General features: G+C 33.7%; 1 protein-coding gene across 3 annotated transcripts in view; it reads right to left on the bottom strand.

Moving 5' to 3' along the window:
• TUSC3 (tumor suppressor candidate 3) overlaps positions 1 to 19,536 on the bottom strand; it is a 104,780-nt gene that overhangs the window by 13,768 nt on the left and 71,476 nt on the right. For all 3 annotated transcript variants that reach the window (XM_051790354.1, XM_051790356.1, XM_051790355.1), the window contains exon 7: positions 2,328 to 2,391. In XM_051790354.1, the coding sequence (XP_051646314.1) occupies positions 2,328 to 2,391 (64 nt within the window). The remainder of the gene's footprint in view (positions 1 to 2,327; positions 2,392 to 19,536) is intronic.

Genomic DNA, 19,536 nt, shown 5'->3' with positions numbered 1-19,536 from the left:
CATGGGTCCACTTCTGGAACCTGTCCAGGTCCCTCTGGATGGCATCCTGTCCTTCAGGTGTGGCAACTGCACCACTCACCTTGGTGTCATCTGCAAATTTGCTGAGGGTGCACTCGATTGCTCTATGTCATTAATTAAGATATTAATGACTTAATATAGAAACTAATGAATACAAAAAGTATGGTTGTGCAATGAAACACGTCTCATTGCTTCTTTCAAGACGGTTTTGCTTCAGATCAGGAAACAATGAGCAATGACTAATACTCCACTTATACTATTCAATTCTCAAATCATAACCATCCCAGGGGATGATTTGACAAGCCTTGAGGGTTGAGGAAGGAGTATGTTTAAGATACCAATTGCTAAATATCTCATCTCAGTGAAGAAGGATGATTCCTAACTCAGAAGTTGAGAAAGTGGACAATAGTCTGAAAATTATCTATTTGAATCTGAATTTATGGATGAATTGTACACAATCAAGATGTATTTCAGTATTTTTTAACGGCCTGAAATCCAGTTGTACTGATAGTTAAAATAACCCTGAAAGTTCTTTCTCTTAAAACTTTCTGGCTTCAGCTATGTCAAATGGCTTTTCAAGAATTTTAGGAAGCATTACGTGAGTCTTGGCACCGGAGTTCCCTTAAACTCCTTGAAATATGCATCTCACAACAGTGATGTAGCTGGAAGTTTGCATTTCAACCACTGAAATGCCAATCAAACTACATCACTTTCTTTTTTGATGCTTTTTCATTACCACAAGTGGTAATGAGGTTCACCCCTGTTACCAGTTCTAGGTGGGTACACTGTCTGTGTACATACACCTGGTATGTAATCAGTAACATTGCATAGATTTTACTGAATTTAATTTTGATTTATAAAATTATTTAAATTGAGTATCTGACTTCTTCACAAGTCCTTCTTAACCATGTCCTAATTATGCAGCTACAGCCTGGAAAAACAGTAGATTTTTATACAGAAGTCATCTAGTAAATGGGATAGAATCCCTATCTAAAAATAAGTATAGAAATGCAATGGAAATTCACATTTTTTCATCAGAGGTATTAAAAATTCACTTTATAGAGAAACACAACATTTTATTTCAACATCTAGCAAAAAGTGACAACTACTACAAAGTAAAAAGAAGCAACCAAATGAAACATGTACATTACCAGCATAGTAATGCCTTGTTTTAAAATTCAATGCATCTTTTAAACTTTAAAGGATAAATTGAATGTACTGTTGTTTATCAATTTGGCATACTTTTTTTCTAATTCCCACATTTTCTAGCAACATTTTCTCAATAAGCAAATAATGAAGAAGCAATGGAGCAGCTAATAATTATTACCAACATTGAAAGTATACAGAAATATTAATTTTCATGCACATTTGTCAATATTTCATGGCAAAGATTTCATTTTGAAATTTGTGTGTGACCAAAAACTCATCTCAACAGGTTTGAGCCATGAAATGAAACCTCAGAGAATTCCTTTTGGAAGTGGCAATGAACAACATCACTGAAAGGATTCTTTCAGACAGTTGCATTAATGTAACTGAGATCTAGTTATTACTATAAATTGGGAAATACTATTTTCTTTTGTTTGCTCCCCTCAGACAAAGGTATTTGTAATGGAAACTAGACTTTAAAAATGGTTAATGGTGACTAGAGTTTTAACTCAATGAATAAAGCTGATGAGAAGCAGGGTTTAAAAAATCCAGAACATATAAGCTTTTCTTACAGTTTATTAAGACATATTCACAAAAAAAATTCATTTAACTTTTTCTGACTCAGTAAGAATGAAAGAGTAAAAGGTAAAAGTAGGTCTCAAGAGTCTTTCTGTGAGAAGATGATGTCAGAACAAATGTGATTGAGTTATTTATTTCAAGAAGTAGTAAGAAACTGTCTAGATTAGGTGGGGGAAAAAAAAATCCAAGGACTACTGGAGGACAAATCATCTTCGTGCATGATTGGTAAATTTCTGTATGCTTTTCTTGTCAGTAAGAAGAAATAAAATTATTTTTTCAATGAATTTTTAACTATTATAACACAGAGTAAAAAAAGAAGAAAATTAGTTTCTGCTACGAAAAGGAAACACTGAAGGCATAAGACTAACAAAGGATATAATAAGGTACACATTAGCGAAAGGAATGCCAGGTTTACTTGGCAGTAAATAGCAACAATACTGAATATTTACTTCAACATATAGCAAGTAAGGCAAAATACAATACCTGCTCAAATGTTCAGTTATTCCCTGCCAGAGCAATTTTATTTAACATCACACTGTGCCTCATCTTGCTTTTTTTATATTCATCATCACTTTGAAGGATACTCAGCAGAAGAATAATATGTGATTCTGCAACAAACTGAGCCTGACTGCTTCCATGTATGTAACTCTGTAAAATAAAAATGAAGAACAATTCTCTTTAAAACGAAGAAATCCACTGAAAATGGCACAACCGGCTATATGAGAATAAAACTAAAACCCGTTTTGCAGAAAAATGCAGGCAGCAACAGCTAGAAATTAACAGCACAGTTTATGTATATATGTTTAGTAAAAAGGAATGTTAAAAATAGTATATTTAGCAAAGCATGTATATACAGTGAATGCAATGTTTCAAACATTACATTATATTGGACTCTTTTTCACACTGCTGCTACTGTGGAATAAAGGACATACATTTATTTGCTTAGGAGATACAATTTTTGAGAAGGCAGGTGATGAAATCAAGGACTGATTGATCAAAAGCCATCAGCATGGCTTTTACAAAAGTGAAAACTGAACCCTGACTCTAAAAAAAAATTCAACTTTAGTCTTTCTCAGATTGAGATATATATACCAAGTATATTTCATTTTTCTGCAATAAGGTACAATTGTGTCCTTCAGAGATCCTAATTCATGAACTCTCTTGTTTAAATGGATATGTTATGACTGCAATAACAGAAGTTAATACTAAGCCTAACACAGTCTACTTCCCCCTTACCCCAAATAATTATTGTTAATGGGCTCCCTTTGTACATTTATTTTTAAGAACTTACAGCACGTTAGTGAAAAGCTGTTAGAATTTATTGTTAGCTAGTTATGATAGCAAAAAAGAAGCAAAAATTTGAAGGAATGCAAACATGCACAAAATGAGGGAGATTCTGTGTCTTTCTCTACTATATCAATTACAAATATTGAGTACAGTTTGTCATACTATTCTATGTGAAATTAAATATGTCCATGTTCTCAAAGTATTATTTACACATATTCTTCTTAGGCAAAGATACAATTTTCACCCCAACTAAATAGAAAGAAAAATGCTTACATCTATAAAGGTAAAGAAACGGGAAACTTTTTGCCCTCCTTATGGATGCAGGGTTCTGTTAATTTATTTTTTCACTCATACATGTTGCTTTAATTAATTTTATTCTGAATAATTCTGGTGGAATACCATCCTTGTCATGATTCAGAACAATTCAGATTTTAAATACTCTAATGCTTTGAAATACAAAAGAATGCCTTTTTCCACAGTAGTTAAGCTCTGATTGATGTGGTGTCAGATCATGTATTACATAAGAAATTATAGAAGTTTTTACTCAGTAGATGGTTATCTATTGCTTTCAGAATTCAATCATATTATGCTCATTCAAATAACTAATAAAAGCTAAACCAGGCAAGACCTTCATGTATCTAAAGATTCCATCTCTCAGAGGTATCTTTTTTCTTTAACAAGATAAAAATCACTGATCTCAGAAGAATATCTCATTGCAGTATAATATGACAGTGAGCCAAATTGTATTTCTTGGGTTTTTTTGCATGACTCAAAAATCTCACTAAGGTTAAATATACCTATATATATACATATATATATACACACACACACATATATATAACACAAAGGAAGAATATTTCAGATTAATAAAAATTAATGACAAAGTTAAAATGCTTGATACATTGTGTACTCTGACTCAGACATGATCACAGTTCTGTGAATAGTGACCTTCTGTCATTATTTCTCACACATCTAAAGCAATATATATACACACAGGTCTACATACAAACTTGCAGGATCTGGATTCAAGTGTGCCTAACAAACAATAAACATCTATTTCTTTGATCATGACACAAAGTTATAGTCTAAAGCTTACAGTGATTATAATATATATACTGTATTTGTTATTACAATGTGAACTGAAATAAAAAATGAGCCTTTCATCAGGAAAGTGCAACAGGGTTTAGTAGCCCTATTTAGTTATTAAATACCTATATGCATTTATACATCATCACTACTAGTCTTTCTCTACACACATGCTAAATTGAATGAAAACACACATTGGGAACTAAAGACATATACTCTATGTTGAAGAGGTATTATTATTATCACTGATTAATAAAACTGGTTGTCACAGGACTACTAGGATTATAAATGCCTTATGTATTTGCAAAACATTTAGATGAGAGATGAAATTTTTATTCATACACTTTTATACTTTGCTAAAGTAAATTACTTTTCTCTTCCTCTTATGGTAGCAATTTAATTCACTGTAACACCACTGAAGGAACAGAATCCAAAGTTTGCACATAAACACATATACATACTGACACTATATGGACAAATCATTACTTTCCTCAAAACAATTTGCTGACATTATATTGTTTAGCTTTCTTCCTAACAGAGATGAAGAGCCTCACCTCCAAAAAAGGAAAATTTTATGCTACTGCTTCTGCTGACAAAAATCTGTCCCACACTGGGGAGGAATCACATTTTAGGTTCTAGTCTTCATTACCCAGCATAGTAACTTTATTGAAAAATATCACTCAAGTTTGTGTGACTTCTGGTTTCACTTGGAAATAATAAATAATTACAAAAAGTTATAATTACAAAAAGTTATAAAAAAAACTAATTAGATGGTTACCGTTTTTTTAATCATATTCTGATTAAAAAAACTTAAGGCAAGTTTTTATGTGTTACAGAAGTAGTATAGTGATTTAATGTAATGCTCTAGCAGGGTTGGTATCAGAATAATATAAGGTTTCAACTGTTGGAAAGACATTCTCAGAAATTTCTCATTAGAATAACAGAATCATAGAATGGTCTGGGTTGGAAGGGACCTTTAAAGACCATATAGTCCAATCCCCCTGCAGTGAGCAGGGACATCTTCAACTAGATCAGGTTGCTCAGAGCGCTGCCCAACCTGATCTTGAGCGTTTCCAGGGATGGGGTATCTATCACTTCCCTGGGCAACCTATGTCAGCATCTCGTTGCCCTCATGATAAAAAGTTTCTTCCTCATATCTAGTCTACATCTATCTTCTTTTAGTTTAAAACTATTACCCTTTGTCCTTTAAAACAGGTGTAAAATGTCTGTCCCCATCTTTCTAATACGATCTCTTTAAGTACTGCAAGTCTGCAATAAGGTCTCCCTGGAGGTTTCTCTCCTAATTCATTAAGATAGGTAATCTCTATGATAAAATCCTAAAAAGAACAAGAAATTTAGAGTAGAATATCTTTCCCTGCCTGTTGGTTAAATTAACAAAGTAATTAGTTTTACTACATGATGTAAAATATTCATTTTTATATCAGGATTTGACCAGTCTCTTTAAAGATAAAAGCCCTTAAGAAGACAAAATAATGAAAAGAAAGACAGCCTCATTATCACAATTAATTAGGTGACAGATAAGAGTCCTAGCTGCCAACTGATACTCAGCACAATGAACTAGACACAGTTTATTTGCAAATGTGAAACTTGAGCCAACCAAACTAAAACCTAAAACAAAAAAACCCTGACTAGAAGACCTGAATCAGAGACTGTAATTTGAAAACTAGTTGATGAATATGAATTTCTGGTTAAATGTCTCATAGGGATTAATGCTGTAATCATATTTCTTTAAATGTAAGTTGCTAAAGGCATAGCCTTGCTTGCAAGGAGGTGGATGTTCTTTGATTTAGTTCTGGAAATGTTACATGTACATTAAAAACCTAGTAAGAGACAATTGTTATATACCTGCTCTGCTTCCAGAGAGGGGACAGAAATGGCTAAAAGCAAAGTGAGTAGCCACCTTGAAGACAAAAACCAAGCTTCATCTTTGTTTGAGAGCGCAAGAGATCTCAGATTAACAGGAAGAGTTCACCAGTTCAAAGCTACTTTGTTAAAATATTAAATAAAGCAGATGTTTACTGTCCAGTATTGACATTTTAACTCTTAACTTCCCTGTCCTTTTACAAGTGTACTTAGGTAGATTTTTTCTTTAAAGTTAATTAGCAATAAATCTGTGTGTGACCAATAGAGTCCTCAAACTGCTTCCCCAAGACATTATTCTCCAAATACTCAAAACTGCACCATGGTGCATCTCCTCTATAGCTGTGAGTCAGTCAGAGCAATGCTAGTGAAGTACATAAAGTAGCACAGACTGTTCCAGGGAGGAAGGATATTTGCATTTCACAACATATTGTGAATCACATGAATTTATGGCAGTACCTCATCCCATTTCTTATGAGGAATGGCTCTTAACCACTTCACAAAGGAATTATGGGTTGTGTTTTTTCCCCAATGCACTTTCAGACCTCCTTTCTAAACAGACAAAAAATGAGAGTAGAAGTTTTCAGAAGATAGAACTGCAGTATTTAATGTAAAAATTATAGCAAACAGCTTTTCTTGAAAAAAGAATGTCCTTATGTTTAAGGAATTTGTCCTTATGTTTTTCCCTACAGGCATATGACAATACTGTGAGGTTGACTGAAGCATAGATTATATTTGTACTGACACATATTCATGCAAACGTACCCCCACACATCAGTTTTGCACACTGCAATGGCCACTGACTCATCAAATTTTGAAATTCATGGACATCTGGGGCTCATATTTACTTAAAATAGAATATATTTAAAGACACATTTTTAAAGGAATATTGAAGAATTAGCTATTTATCAATTCTCAAGCTAAGGAAAGGATCTGGTCACATGTGAAGTTTCTTTATTCTCTTATTACTTTTTTCCTTCTATAAGAAGATTGCTGAATGACCTATATGCAAGGTAGATATTCTCATGAATTTTATTTGAAACTACAGACTATTAAAACACCAAGAAGTGAGATTTCTGTTTTGCTATCATTTCTGCTTTTTGACACTGAATCCATTTAATATTTGGAAGCTCTGTGAAGCCTATCTGGCTGCAAATGCTCTAGGCAAATGGTTTAAATAAATTAATGAATAAACTCAGTATTTCTCTTTCATTTTAATGGCATCAAGAGGGAGGACCACGCAAGATGTGAAGATAAAGTCTGTCAGAAGAGAGACAAGCATAGCTTGAGCAGAAACCTGTACAGCCGCCCAACTACTGCTGCCACACAAGAGATGCAACAGTAAATGCCCCACTGGTAGGACTAACAGGGGAACCAAAGCCTGAGTAATTCACACTTTGAATAATCAGTCCTTTTCCAACTCTGGCATTCTCCTATCTCAGGTCGGATTTCACAGAAGCTATTTGATCTGTGAACTGGAATAATCATATCCTCAAATCAGGTCATTTTCTTTGGTAGTGACAAACAATTGTTCAATGCTTGCATATTTCTACAAAATTGTATTAAATATTTATCTAATATTCATAGACTCATTAAATATTTAGTGCTATGGAACTGCAGATGGTACATATATAATACCACACCAGGATAGTAAAGGATAACAGCAATGTAATATACCTTTAAATTCCCCTAAATGCAAATTGTGCTTTTGATTTCCCTTCAAGAGTGGCAGTTGTCATGGTTCAGTAATATACTTAACTATAATCTGTGCTCTTCCATTCCTTTCTGTTAATGCAATGTAAATAAAACAGAAACAAAGTAAGGAGAAATAAGGCCTCTGTGAGATGTGCTAATTCTCAAGGCAAGAAGAATTTGTTAAGTGCCCAAAATTAAAACATGATTTCATGTGCTTCATAATCTTTCTTAAAACAAACATCATGATGTTTATTTTCCATCAGTATGTACATGAAGGATGCTAGGGTAAATGGAGCTTATTAAACTAAGTTGGGTTTTATAATAGCCTAAGATACAAAGCTACTTCATGAAGTATAATCATTTTGGATAACTGAGAAATAACCTGTCTTGAGTTTATGAGATATGACATGCATCTAATAAAAAAGTGTATTGAAAACTAATCAAAAGCAGACTAATTTTGCTAATAATTATTCATAGTGATAAGCTGAACTTGGATGGTATGTTGAAGAAACCCCTGGATGGAGACTGTCCCCTGAAGGAGACAACAGGCCAAGTTCAAGCTAATATATCTAGAAAGAAATGAAGCAACACAATAGTTAACTGCCCCAAAGAGAGACTTATGAATTCCACACCATTAGGATAAACGTTGTTAATCTGTCTTCTTTTACTGCATTAACATTCAGGGTGAAATTCATCAGAGAAAGGAACATTACAGAAGGCCATGGATTACTTAATTATGATCAAGCCTTTGGAACGGCATATTTTAATTAAAGACCACCAATTTTGCCAAGAACACACATTAGATATAAGAAGTCTAACTTCTTAACTTAAAGGGGAAAAAGAACTTTCTCTATCAATTCAGATTTATATGTTTTCCAAGGCCAGAAGTAGTATGACTTTCAGCAGTCTTTAAATGTTTAAAATGTTTAAAAAGTGAAAGTTCTAAAACATTCTCTCACAATACCATTACCACACCTTATCATTTTAATTGCAGAAAAAGCTTAAACATTTTATAGAGAACAAATAATTCATGCAGTAAAGCAAACACTTTGAAATCAAACATCAAGGTATATTAATGAATGTTTTATTGTGTGATTTCATGATCACAACTACATTTCTCTAGACAGGTTTTCTTCTGTGTTAACTACGTAACTCTTCAAAAGCAGCTTAAACTGCCCAGCAAGATTAAGAATAAAATCTCATGCAGCTCCAAAGCCCTAGCTTTCTGAGTCTGTGATTGCAGCTACCTATTGAAATGTTATGCTTTGTAAAAACAGTATAGTTTCACATAGGTTCACTTGAAGCATGCTCTCCAAATATGCTTATTTTATTCCTACATAGTAGTATCTGTTCAGTTCCTACTGATCAGAGTTTTAACTTGCTTAAGAACCCAATAGGGGACTTCTTATGAAGTTATTAGCCCAGGCAGGTGTCTGTGAAAATCTGCAATAGAAGCCTAATCTAATTCCCTGCTTTCTTTCCATCACAGGAGATACTATCACCTGCTGGAGACAGCACATGTACAGTGACCTATTTTCCCCATAGCAGCCAGCTCTCAAAAGCCTTATTGTGACCACTGATGTGAAAAAACATGAGATGATGCTGGTTTGGGCCCAAGTTATTCACATGTGTGAGAACAACGTAGAACCTCTGTTAGCATATGGATGTGATTTACCAAAAGAACTATAAACCTTTTCTTGGGACAGAGGACATGGGACCCAGTAATATGGGTATGAGTTTATTTCAGAGAAATTAAACAACACTGAAACTGAGTAAATAAATATATGAAGTCCCATCTCAAAAACTAAAGAAATGCAAAAAGTCTTGACTTTGGTTTATTTACCACACAGCTCAGAAACCTCTGACAAGTCTAATCACATATTAATGTCCAATAGTTAGCATAATGTACAAGTATTTAATAGGATAATTTCTTTTATTGTAGATACCCAGATATAAAAGCGACATCTGCAAATGATACTCAATGGCTTCAAAATTCAATGTAGTAATAAACACAAAACTAAATCTAAACTCGGTCCTAACAGAAATCCTAAATAAATGATTTTGTGTTTCTGGCAAAATGAAAACCACATATGACAGTAAGAAGTGAGAAGTCAGCTATTTGAGACAATATTTTTTCCAGGAATCTTCATTTTATTTAATAATCAAACAGAAATACTCTAATTTAAGACTAAGTTACTTGAAAGAAACAATTTCTTTTCAACAGCTACTAGCTTTACGAATATGTCCAACTCAAATATAAGCCAACCTGGTGAAAATTTCCTGTATTATATTCCTAGTAAGCAGTCTCTCTAAGTTATGGATTTCTACATGAAATCCAGTACAGCTCAGTTATAGACCAGCAAGACCAGGACTAACAAAATAGCTGAAGTGAACACACCAGCATACACAAAATGGTTGAGGGACAGAATCACCAGAGGTCTTACTTATGCACTTTTAGTGATTTTATTCAGCTTACACTCAAGCACTTGACTCTAAAAAGAAGAAGGATACCTAGGAAATCAACACTGGACCCCTCCAAATAAAACTCCATGTATTTATAACTTTTTCAGCATCCTTGGTGTAACAGTTAGTGCAAGTGTTCAGACACTCAATTACTAAACATGACCATAAATCATATCAGCCACTTTTGATGGGAGAATTTAATAGCTATGGATGAATTTAACCCTTTCAGAGAAATATTTAATGTTGAATTTTTTAAAGAGTTTATATAATACAGATACACACAACAGTCTCAAACAGACTCTTCGATTCTCTCATATTAATTCCATGAATATGAGCTACATTTTCCATGCCTGAGCTCACTGCTGTGTTCACCATTGCCCAAACCAAAACTGAATCAAGAGACAGCAGCCAGTTTTCACGAGACTGGCTGGTTAAAACAGGTTGTGCTGGCTGCCTTCTACAAAGTCCGTCTGGCATCGAGCACAGAATATGATCTGGGTTTCAGCCCTAGAGCAAAAGTGGAGAAATGCTGCCTTACTTTAGCAGACTAGCAGGATGAAAGTGGTAGTTGGTATAATTTAAAACAGTATTATAGAAATCCTGGTTTATGCTGCTGCTTTGGTTGTTCCTAGGCAGCTTTTATAGCTATGCTGCATTATTTAGGGTGTCTAGAAGTGCTATCAAAGGAGTCAGATAATCAAAGGAGTCTTGCAAATCCAGAAACTGTGAACTCTCTGCTCAGATATACAGAAGCTTTGATAAAACCTGCTGAATAAGAATTAATTCTGAGGGACTTCTCCAACATTTATTAATCATAAAAAAATAAGATGACAAAAGATGCAGCAATCCTTCAAAGAATCATTACTTTGTGGGTTTCAGAAAAAACACAGAACTTAAACTATCATTAGGAATAAAACATTGGTACCCTTATTCTTACCTAATTTCCAAGTTGCTTAATGGATTGGCATGCAACAAATGCCTTCCCTCTGAATGGGCATTACAACACACAGTACCCAGGTGAGAGACTTTAACAGAGACCAGAATTTCCAGGATCTCTGAAACAGCATTCTGGTAGTTTGGGGAAGTTTGCATGACACAGCTTAGCCCAGTTGCCTAAGGAAAAGAAACTGTGATGTCTTGCTTAACAACTTGACTACTTTTTAATCAACTTAAGAAAGATGGAAAAAAATTCTTAGAGAAAAGTGACATTCCTACACATTTCATTATAGCTGGACAACCAAAGCAGTGATTCTAATGAAAGAAAAGCTGTGATTAAAGTTCTACTGTTAATACTTGTTTTGGAGTATGGACTGCTTGTTTAACACATGGAAGCCAAACCATGATACTTCTAATTAGGAAACAAAAGAAATTGAGATGTTTTTCATGAACAGAATTCATCTAAAAATGCAAACACATTGGTAATAAGAACTATTTCTGAACTCCCAAATATCTCTTTAGTATTTGCTCTCATTCTGATGCTAAGCACAATATGGGATATATCTCATTGGTCTTTAAAAAAAACCCAACAGTCTAAGGTAAAATGTGTACCTAGATTGTTGCCATATACCTATGCCACAGTGTAGGAGTGTGATGATCTTCACATTGTTGGTGTTCTGTCAATGAGTGGTCATGGTAAAACAAGAAAGACAGCTACTGTATAGTACACCATACGTTTTCCTTATAAATTATAGAGATGGAAGAGCTGAAATTAGCCATTCAGCTGAGCTCATGTTGTTGGTGTTATTTAAATCATGGTTAAAACATATATGTAAAATATTTATGAACTCAGAAGATGTTTTTAATTTCTTAGTCAGGACCTGTGGTATTTTCTCTTTTGAAATTTCAAAGTGTTCTTTTGATTGGATTTCAAGTTGTGAGGCAAAAAAGGTAGTTTCACCTGAATACTGAAGTGCTGGAAGCAGAAGTGAAGACAGACAGACTTTGCTATGACACTAGTTTCCAAATAGACTACGCTGAAATCAAACAGCTGTGAAAAACACAAACAAACAAAAAAGTCTATTTTGTAGCAGAAGCAAGGGGAGGTGCAAATTTCAAATTACCCCAAAGCTACAATCCAATTAACAACAACAGAGGAATGTGAGGATAATCCTGTGTTTCATGTAATTGTCTTCCCCAAGCAAACTCTGCTACACAGAGTTTAAGAGATATGTATAAAGCTGTTCCAGGTACAGGTTTTGCGATGACAACTGACTGCAAATTCCACAGTAAATTAAGTCAATTTTTTTGGATTTGCAATGGCAGAGAAACTTGTCAAGTACAGGGGAAATATCTGTATATTTGGAATGCAGCTTTTTTAATGCTAATTAACCAGGAAGCCGAGACATACTAGGCAGGCATGAATAGGTATGCAAAACTGAGCATGAAAAATTAGTCTATATGATTGAGCAGTTAGGTACATGCCAGAGAGGAAAGCCATGCTGTTCTTTCTTGTCAAAGTAATTTTTAGTACCATCTGAAGCACAGCTTGTATATCAATTTATAAACCTTAACCCTTACTTTGAAAAGAGGTATCTGAATGAACACAGTATAAAGTAACAGATTCAACCGATTGAATTAAAAAGTTTATTTCTTGAGTAGAACTGTAAGTCTCTGAACTCCTTTCAAACTACACTTTAGTGAACACTGGATTATTCTTGAGAGAAAGACTGCCAGCTAATTGCCAAAACTTGAACAAAAGAAAATGAAGTTGCAGCTGCCATTATGGGCCAAAGTCACATTTGTAGTAATGGACTTGTGTATGGTTATTTGTATGTCAGGATTTTTTTCCTTATAACAGCAACAACAAAATTATACTTGTGTGACACACATAACTGTTTCAAATACTCTGAAGTTTTATCAAGCAAGTTTTATAACAAATTTTTTATTACACGTCATGTAGCAGAAACAGCCACATATATGCCTGCACATCCTAGGGTTTTATATCCTTATATCCTTTGCCACTATGTGATGGTGAACCAAAAAAAAACCTTAAGAATTAATATTGTTTATTAAAAACAATTTTATGTACCAAATTATGCAGGTACATAAAGTATCAACATTTAAGTCAGTGAAAAGGAAGAAAAATTTTCACTACCACAAGCGTTTTGTTATTCTGTTCAGATTTAGGTGTAACTTATTATCTGATGTTGTTGTAATAGGATATCATTTCAATTATCTAAAGCTCTAAATCTGACATTGTAACTTCATTACATAGTCTCGCTCCACAGCATTACATATTAATATTACTCTCGAGATAAAGAGAGCATCTCATCAAATTTTTTAAGAAAACAGAATTTTAGGTTGGCATGCATTAATTGAGGGAAACTTTCTCTAAATCTTGTTTTTCAAAAACAGGTTTTTTTGGTGTGTTGTTTAAACTCTCTTCTCCTCATTCTTCTATAGGCCAACTTAGTAACTTCGACTATAATGGAAAACTGAAATCTACATGAGTGTTTTCTCAATGGAAAAGACATGCTTATTATCTTCTTCCCAGTACAATCTCTCTCATTTGGTCTTTCTGCTGATTAACACTTAAGATCACAAAGAAGCAGTCATTTGGAGAAAGAGACTATGGAAAAATACAGGTCTCCTAACATGATTGTACAAAACCTTCAAAATAGAACTGAATACCTATAAAAAAGGGTCAAAACTAAATTTTTAATAAGTTTTGCTGTACTGTTTTTAAAATTCCTCTCAGTTTTCTAGAATAAGCCTATGGTAATCAGAATTGTACAGCTCAGTTACTAAAAAATGTTCAGTGTTGCCCAGAGCAATTTTTTGCATGGTATATTAGGTCTAGTTAGCAAATTGGAAGAAACACTGCTGACATGACATAGAAAATGAAGCCTTTAGCAGAACAAATTGAGAATAAAGGAATCACTCCATGTCTAGAATATAAAATTTGAGAGTAGGCACACCTGACAAATAGGAATTTATTTCACAATAACAAACACTTTAAATCCATGATTTATGAAGGCAGTTATAGGAGCCACTTATTTAAATTCATTGCTTAATGCACTGGCAGATGCTTCCTAATTATTAGAATGTAAGAGTTTGAGAACATTTTTTCAAAGGATGTGCTATGCCATTAGGCATCTTGTACTTCAACAACTATCAAATTTGTGATGATGTATTTTATAAAGTTATGTTTATGATGGCAGGCATTCACTTAACATACTATAAAAACCAATAGCTAAAAATTTTATGTTATGACACAAAACCTCAGACCTATTTGCTGTGTTATCCTTAGCAAGTATTCCAGCTGGCAATGAATACAAATCAAATACTGCTGTCAGCAGGATGAGTTGTATTTCAAGTTCCTTCCATCAGCTGTCTCCAAGAAAAAAACCCAAATAGTGGAGCATCATTATTGCACCACAGGATTGCAAAAACCAACACAAGTCTTATAGACATCCAGAATTATCAATAGATTTAAGCTTATACTAAATTATCTTAAATACTAGCTTTACTAAAGAAGCAATAAACATTAATACCTGGAGGGGGATCAATTGAACATTGGATGTCCATGTATTTGGGACAAGGAAAACAGGGAATTATTTGATGCAAAATGAAAAATTCTATTAAGATATTATAAGTGCTTGTTCATATGAGACTTTGATACTTGCACTACAGTATACAAGGAATTTAAGAATATTACAAGTACTGAATTGTGAACATGTAGTATGTTCGCAGCTCAGAAAAGAGAGAATAAGTTTAGCCTTATTCTACAAATACCAGAAGTCTGAGTTATTCAATGCTCAATTATTGTGCCTAGATACATAAAATAACAAAGTTGTACCTTCACAACACATTTAGTGTTTTGAAATAAATAAATTACAGGCAACCAAAGTGGACTGAAATGCAAAGTAGAATTTTGAGAGCGGATACAATACCTCATGATACTTTATCCTCTTTTCTCTGCAGTAACAGAGAAGAAAACCTGGGTTCAGTAGACCACGGCTTTGCAGAAATGAGGGTAGCTTGCAAGTAAGTATTACTAATTTGGGCAAAGTTGTTGAAAAACAAAGAACTTAAGATGGTTCACTTTTTAGAATAGCATATTAATTAACCAGAAAAAGGCAAAATACTGATGTCAACAACAAACTTTACATTAAGAGCATTCATATGTTCAAAGTAGAAACACTGTGATGCCTGAAGTAGGTAGATGAGAACATACTAAGAAGAAAAGGTGAAGAGAAAGAGCAACAGCCTGTCTGAGAAGGACATTGAATACACAAAAAACAGAGGAAAAGGCTAAAAATAAATAAATAAAAGAAAAAAACCAGAGAAGTTAAATTGCTCAGAAACATTTCCAAAAAGCTGACATACCACAAAGGAGTTCACAGTGAGTAAATCCAGGGAGATGTATAATGTTTTGAACTCTTTTATGGGTTAAACTGCAAATGAGAGATGAAGTAGAACAGAAATACCACTGTAAGAAACCATACAAAGAAGAATCACAACACAGTACTGACTAAGCAAGTATCGCAGTGAAATATAAATATAAATGAAATCTAAAATATATACATAGATTTTCTTCCAATTAAAACACAAACAGAAAAGTTCCAGGTTTGAAAAAATGTTTCTATTGATGTTCTCAGGCTGAATGGCAGTGAAGAAGTGCTTTCAGTCTATGCAGCTCAGATATGTGGACAACAGTGACATGCTTCCCAAGATCAGCAGTAAGCGAAAAGAATTTACAAAGGACACATTATTCTTTTGTGCTTGTATTTAGTGCTTTGTGTTGAAGATGGTTCTGAAAAGAATTTATGAAACAATAAAAGCAGAAATATTAATTGAAGAGAAAAATAATACACTTTATACAAGAATCAAATCATTCTTTTAATAATGTTAAATATATGTTTATACTAATACTACTACTATTATTTATTAATATAATATTTCTATATAATATATTGAACTATGGCATTACATTGAATAGTCTGCTGCAAAGTTGCAGATATAAAAACATCAGCTGTCTAGCAAGGTGCAAAACAAAGTTAGTATTATCTCACCTGTAAAATGTTGTAATATAGGTGGAAAAGCCTGGAATACTTTTTCTCTGTAATTCTATATATGCATATAGTGTATAGATTATTTCATCATATGAGGAACTATAAGAATAAGTCAATAATTTTCATGTACAAGGAAGAAAAATTTTACATCCCAAGACACAAAAAACCCCCCACAAACAAACAAACAAATAAATAAAACACCCAAAAACCCACAAAAAACCCCACGGCAAAAAAAAAAAAAAAGAGTAAAAATTGAAGATTCTATATGAAGGAGAAAAACTGAATAAGTTAAGGACTGTATGTTGTCTAGTAAATTAAGATTTGGAATTGTTGAAAGTAAAATTAACGCAGAAGAACAGCCTAACAAACTGATTAAAGATCTGGAAGCAATGTCAGAGAGGTCTGCATTCAAGCACATTTTTAAAAATGTTCCATTTATGAACATTTATATCATATTTTAAGTGGCTTAAGTAGTTATAAATTTAGCATTCAGATACTTACATACACTACAGTACTAGATGACTGAGTTCCTTGAGAACATTCATAAACTTTATCAAATTTGAGATCATTAAAAATATTATTTTCCTTTTTTCTTGGCATGTAGAATGGTCCAAGTTTTGTATTTTAAATTATCTACATTACAGTTGAACTATTATATTTTAAATTTTCTGTTAAAGAAGTACTTTTTCTCCAAACTTTTGTTCTAAGTCAAAAACTTTTGTACTCTATTTGTGGCACCCATAGCAACTATGTGGAAATTAATAACAAATAAAACCACCTAGCACAGGAAAACTTACTGCATATACAGTAAACCTAAGACATGGTTCTCAAGCAAAGTGGCAGAAAAGAGAATGGATGTCTGGGCTTCCAAAGTTAGCATGAAGTTAGGATACAAAACACAGCCTTCACATATGTGATGGTAAAGAATTGTTTGCTTACACACCAAGTGCCTTCAGTCCCATTGTACACAGGCTTGGGCATTGTATGCAAATACATAGCATCGATATTTTTCACTGACACTTTAGTCACAACAGAATTTCAAGATAACATGTCAAATCCAATTATAATTTAAGACATTTAAACACATATGATATTTTCTTAATAATTGACAGTGCTTGTAGTCCACTGAAACTAAGTAAAAACTCCAAGTTCGCATTTTAGATGTGAACTGGAGTGAAACTTATTCACTAGCTGAGCCTGAATGAAGGTCTAACAGGCAGAACACTGTCTCAACTTGTGTATTTTGCCAAATTTATTTAATTCACTAATTTCCTACTGAATGAGACCAGGAAGTTCTAGTGTGGTCTTTCCTGCTTTCTCTAAATTAATTACAACAAAATTCCAGTCAACGATTCCAAGAAACCTCAGTGGTTTTGTCAGTTTTCAAAGCTTATCTACACAGTCAGACTTGCCTTAAATTTAACAACATGTACATTTAATCTGAAGATTGTTTCTCCAAACGTCCCACCACTTACGTACAAAGGGTTATTCACAGTGTCAGAGGAGCAGTTGGCTTCACAATGAATTTTGTCCCCTTTCACCTCTATGGACTTTCACAATTCCTTTCAGTTCTTACACACTAATTAGGCAATTATTTTAGCACAAACAGTGATTTCTCAAAGTATCTTTTAATTAAGAACAAAAAAGAAGAAAGTTTGATACACACCTCTCTGGTTTATACATGATATGAAGGCCTAGTAAAAAAACCTCAAGGTGACTTTGACCTAAGCAGATTTCCAGTCCCATGATACTTGTAGAAGAAGAGAAGTTTCTTTGCACCTGAAATAATTTGGGTGAAATGCTGATTCAAAAGAAGTCAATAAGCATTTTGCTATTGATTTCAACAGAGCCAATAGTTCATTCTGATTGTTCACTGGTGATAGAATTTCAGAACATTAATATTTAGAAAGATATATAATATCGAGTAAGCCACATAATTGCATAGAAAAAGCTATAAAGTAAAACCATTTACTCTATATTAAAGAATTTCAATATAACATTTATTTCTACATAACATTTAGCTGCAGAAGACTAAACTGGTTGTCATAAGAAAAAAGAACTCAAGCTTTCAATATAAAAGAATAGGTTCTCAAATAACCTAGGCAAGAGATTCAGCAGGTAAACTGCCAGCCTCATTTTTGGAGGTAAAAAAATGTCTTTCTCCTGAGTTCCTTCTAAATTGACCTGGATGGTACTTATTTAATGACCTAAAATATGGCTTGCACTAAGCGATTGAACAAGAAAAAAACATGTAGGGGAAGCTTCATGACATCTTCCTAATTATCCACATCCAGTCTGGTATCACACACTTCACATTTCAAGTTTCTCTGAGGCGAGGTCTTTTCTTTGCCCCCTAATAGAATACTTCTTTTAATTTTTACTTTTTTTTTCTTTTTTTTTTTCCCCATCATCAGTGAACTATTACTTGCTTACTCCAAAAGGTAACTAATAGATGAAGCCCTGACTTCTACTGCTGTGTCTACCTCCACAAGGAACAGTGATGGCTAGAAGCTACTGCATGTAATGTATGTGCTCACCCTTCTCAAAGATTATGAAGGGAAGAATTATGATAACACACCAGGAAGAAAACAGATGATCACAGTCCTCAAAGTACTACCTGTACGATCTCAGTAGGAAAAGTCTCCAGTCCCATCTAAGCACCTTTTACACATCCTAAAACCCCCTTAAATGATAGGGAATGTAGCACCTGCCTTGACAAAGTACTGCAAAATATAAACTACGCTAGGAAGTACATTTTTATATCTTCGCCTGAACAGTTTAAGAGCTATCTGTTACTGAACGTCTTTTCTGTTTTTAAGTATATGTCTCCAGTGATCCATATTCCCTCAAAAGCTAATCTGAACAGCTGGCAGGCATTGCAACTGCACGTATTAGCAGGATTACATATTGCTCTCTACCAGTCCACATTTTTCCCTTCCTCTTTACACCTTGCTAACTCCAAAGAATGTGAATTAGTATATACAACACATAAATGATGTGAGGGCATTCCAGTGTGACACAAAGACAGCTCTAGTGTGACCGCACAGAAGACTCTTCAATCTTGCAATGTAACAACAGGAATCCATTAGCTTCTTTGCAATGACCAACTACTGGAAATCTTTATTCTTGTGACAACACAGTGTTTTCACATCTCTTGAAGTACACATACCTGAATAATTTGCAGTCAAATTTTACTCTACTATTTTATTAAATTCTCTGGACAAAAGGAAGAATTACTTTGCACCTGAAAGTCATCTTTTCACACACTGAAAGACAGATGCTACTAATGACACTATAGTTTAAGACTGATGTTTAGGTTATGACTTAGAATGGTTCCTTTAAACCTCTCCCTAAGATAGTGCCTCCT

This window comes from Manacus candei, unplaced genomic scaffold, assembly GCF_025592945.1.
Source record: "Manacus candei isolate 608988 ecotype Guabito, Panama unplaced genomic scaffold, ASM2559294v1 h1tg000028l, whole genome shotgun sequence".
NCBI lineage: Eukaryota > Metazoa > Chordata > Aves > Passeriformes > Pipridae > Manacus > Manacus candei.
Note: the sequence above shows the minus strand (reverse complement) of the source record. Positions and strands in the feature narration are given on the sequence as shown.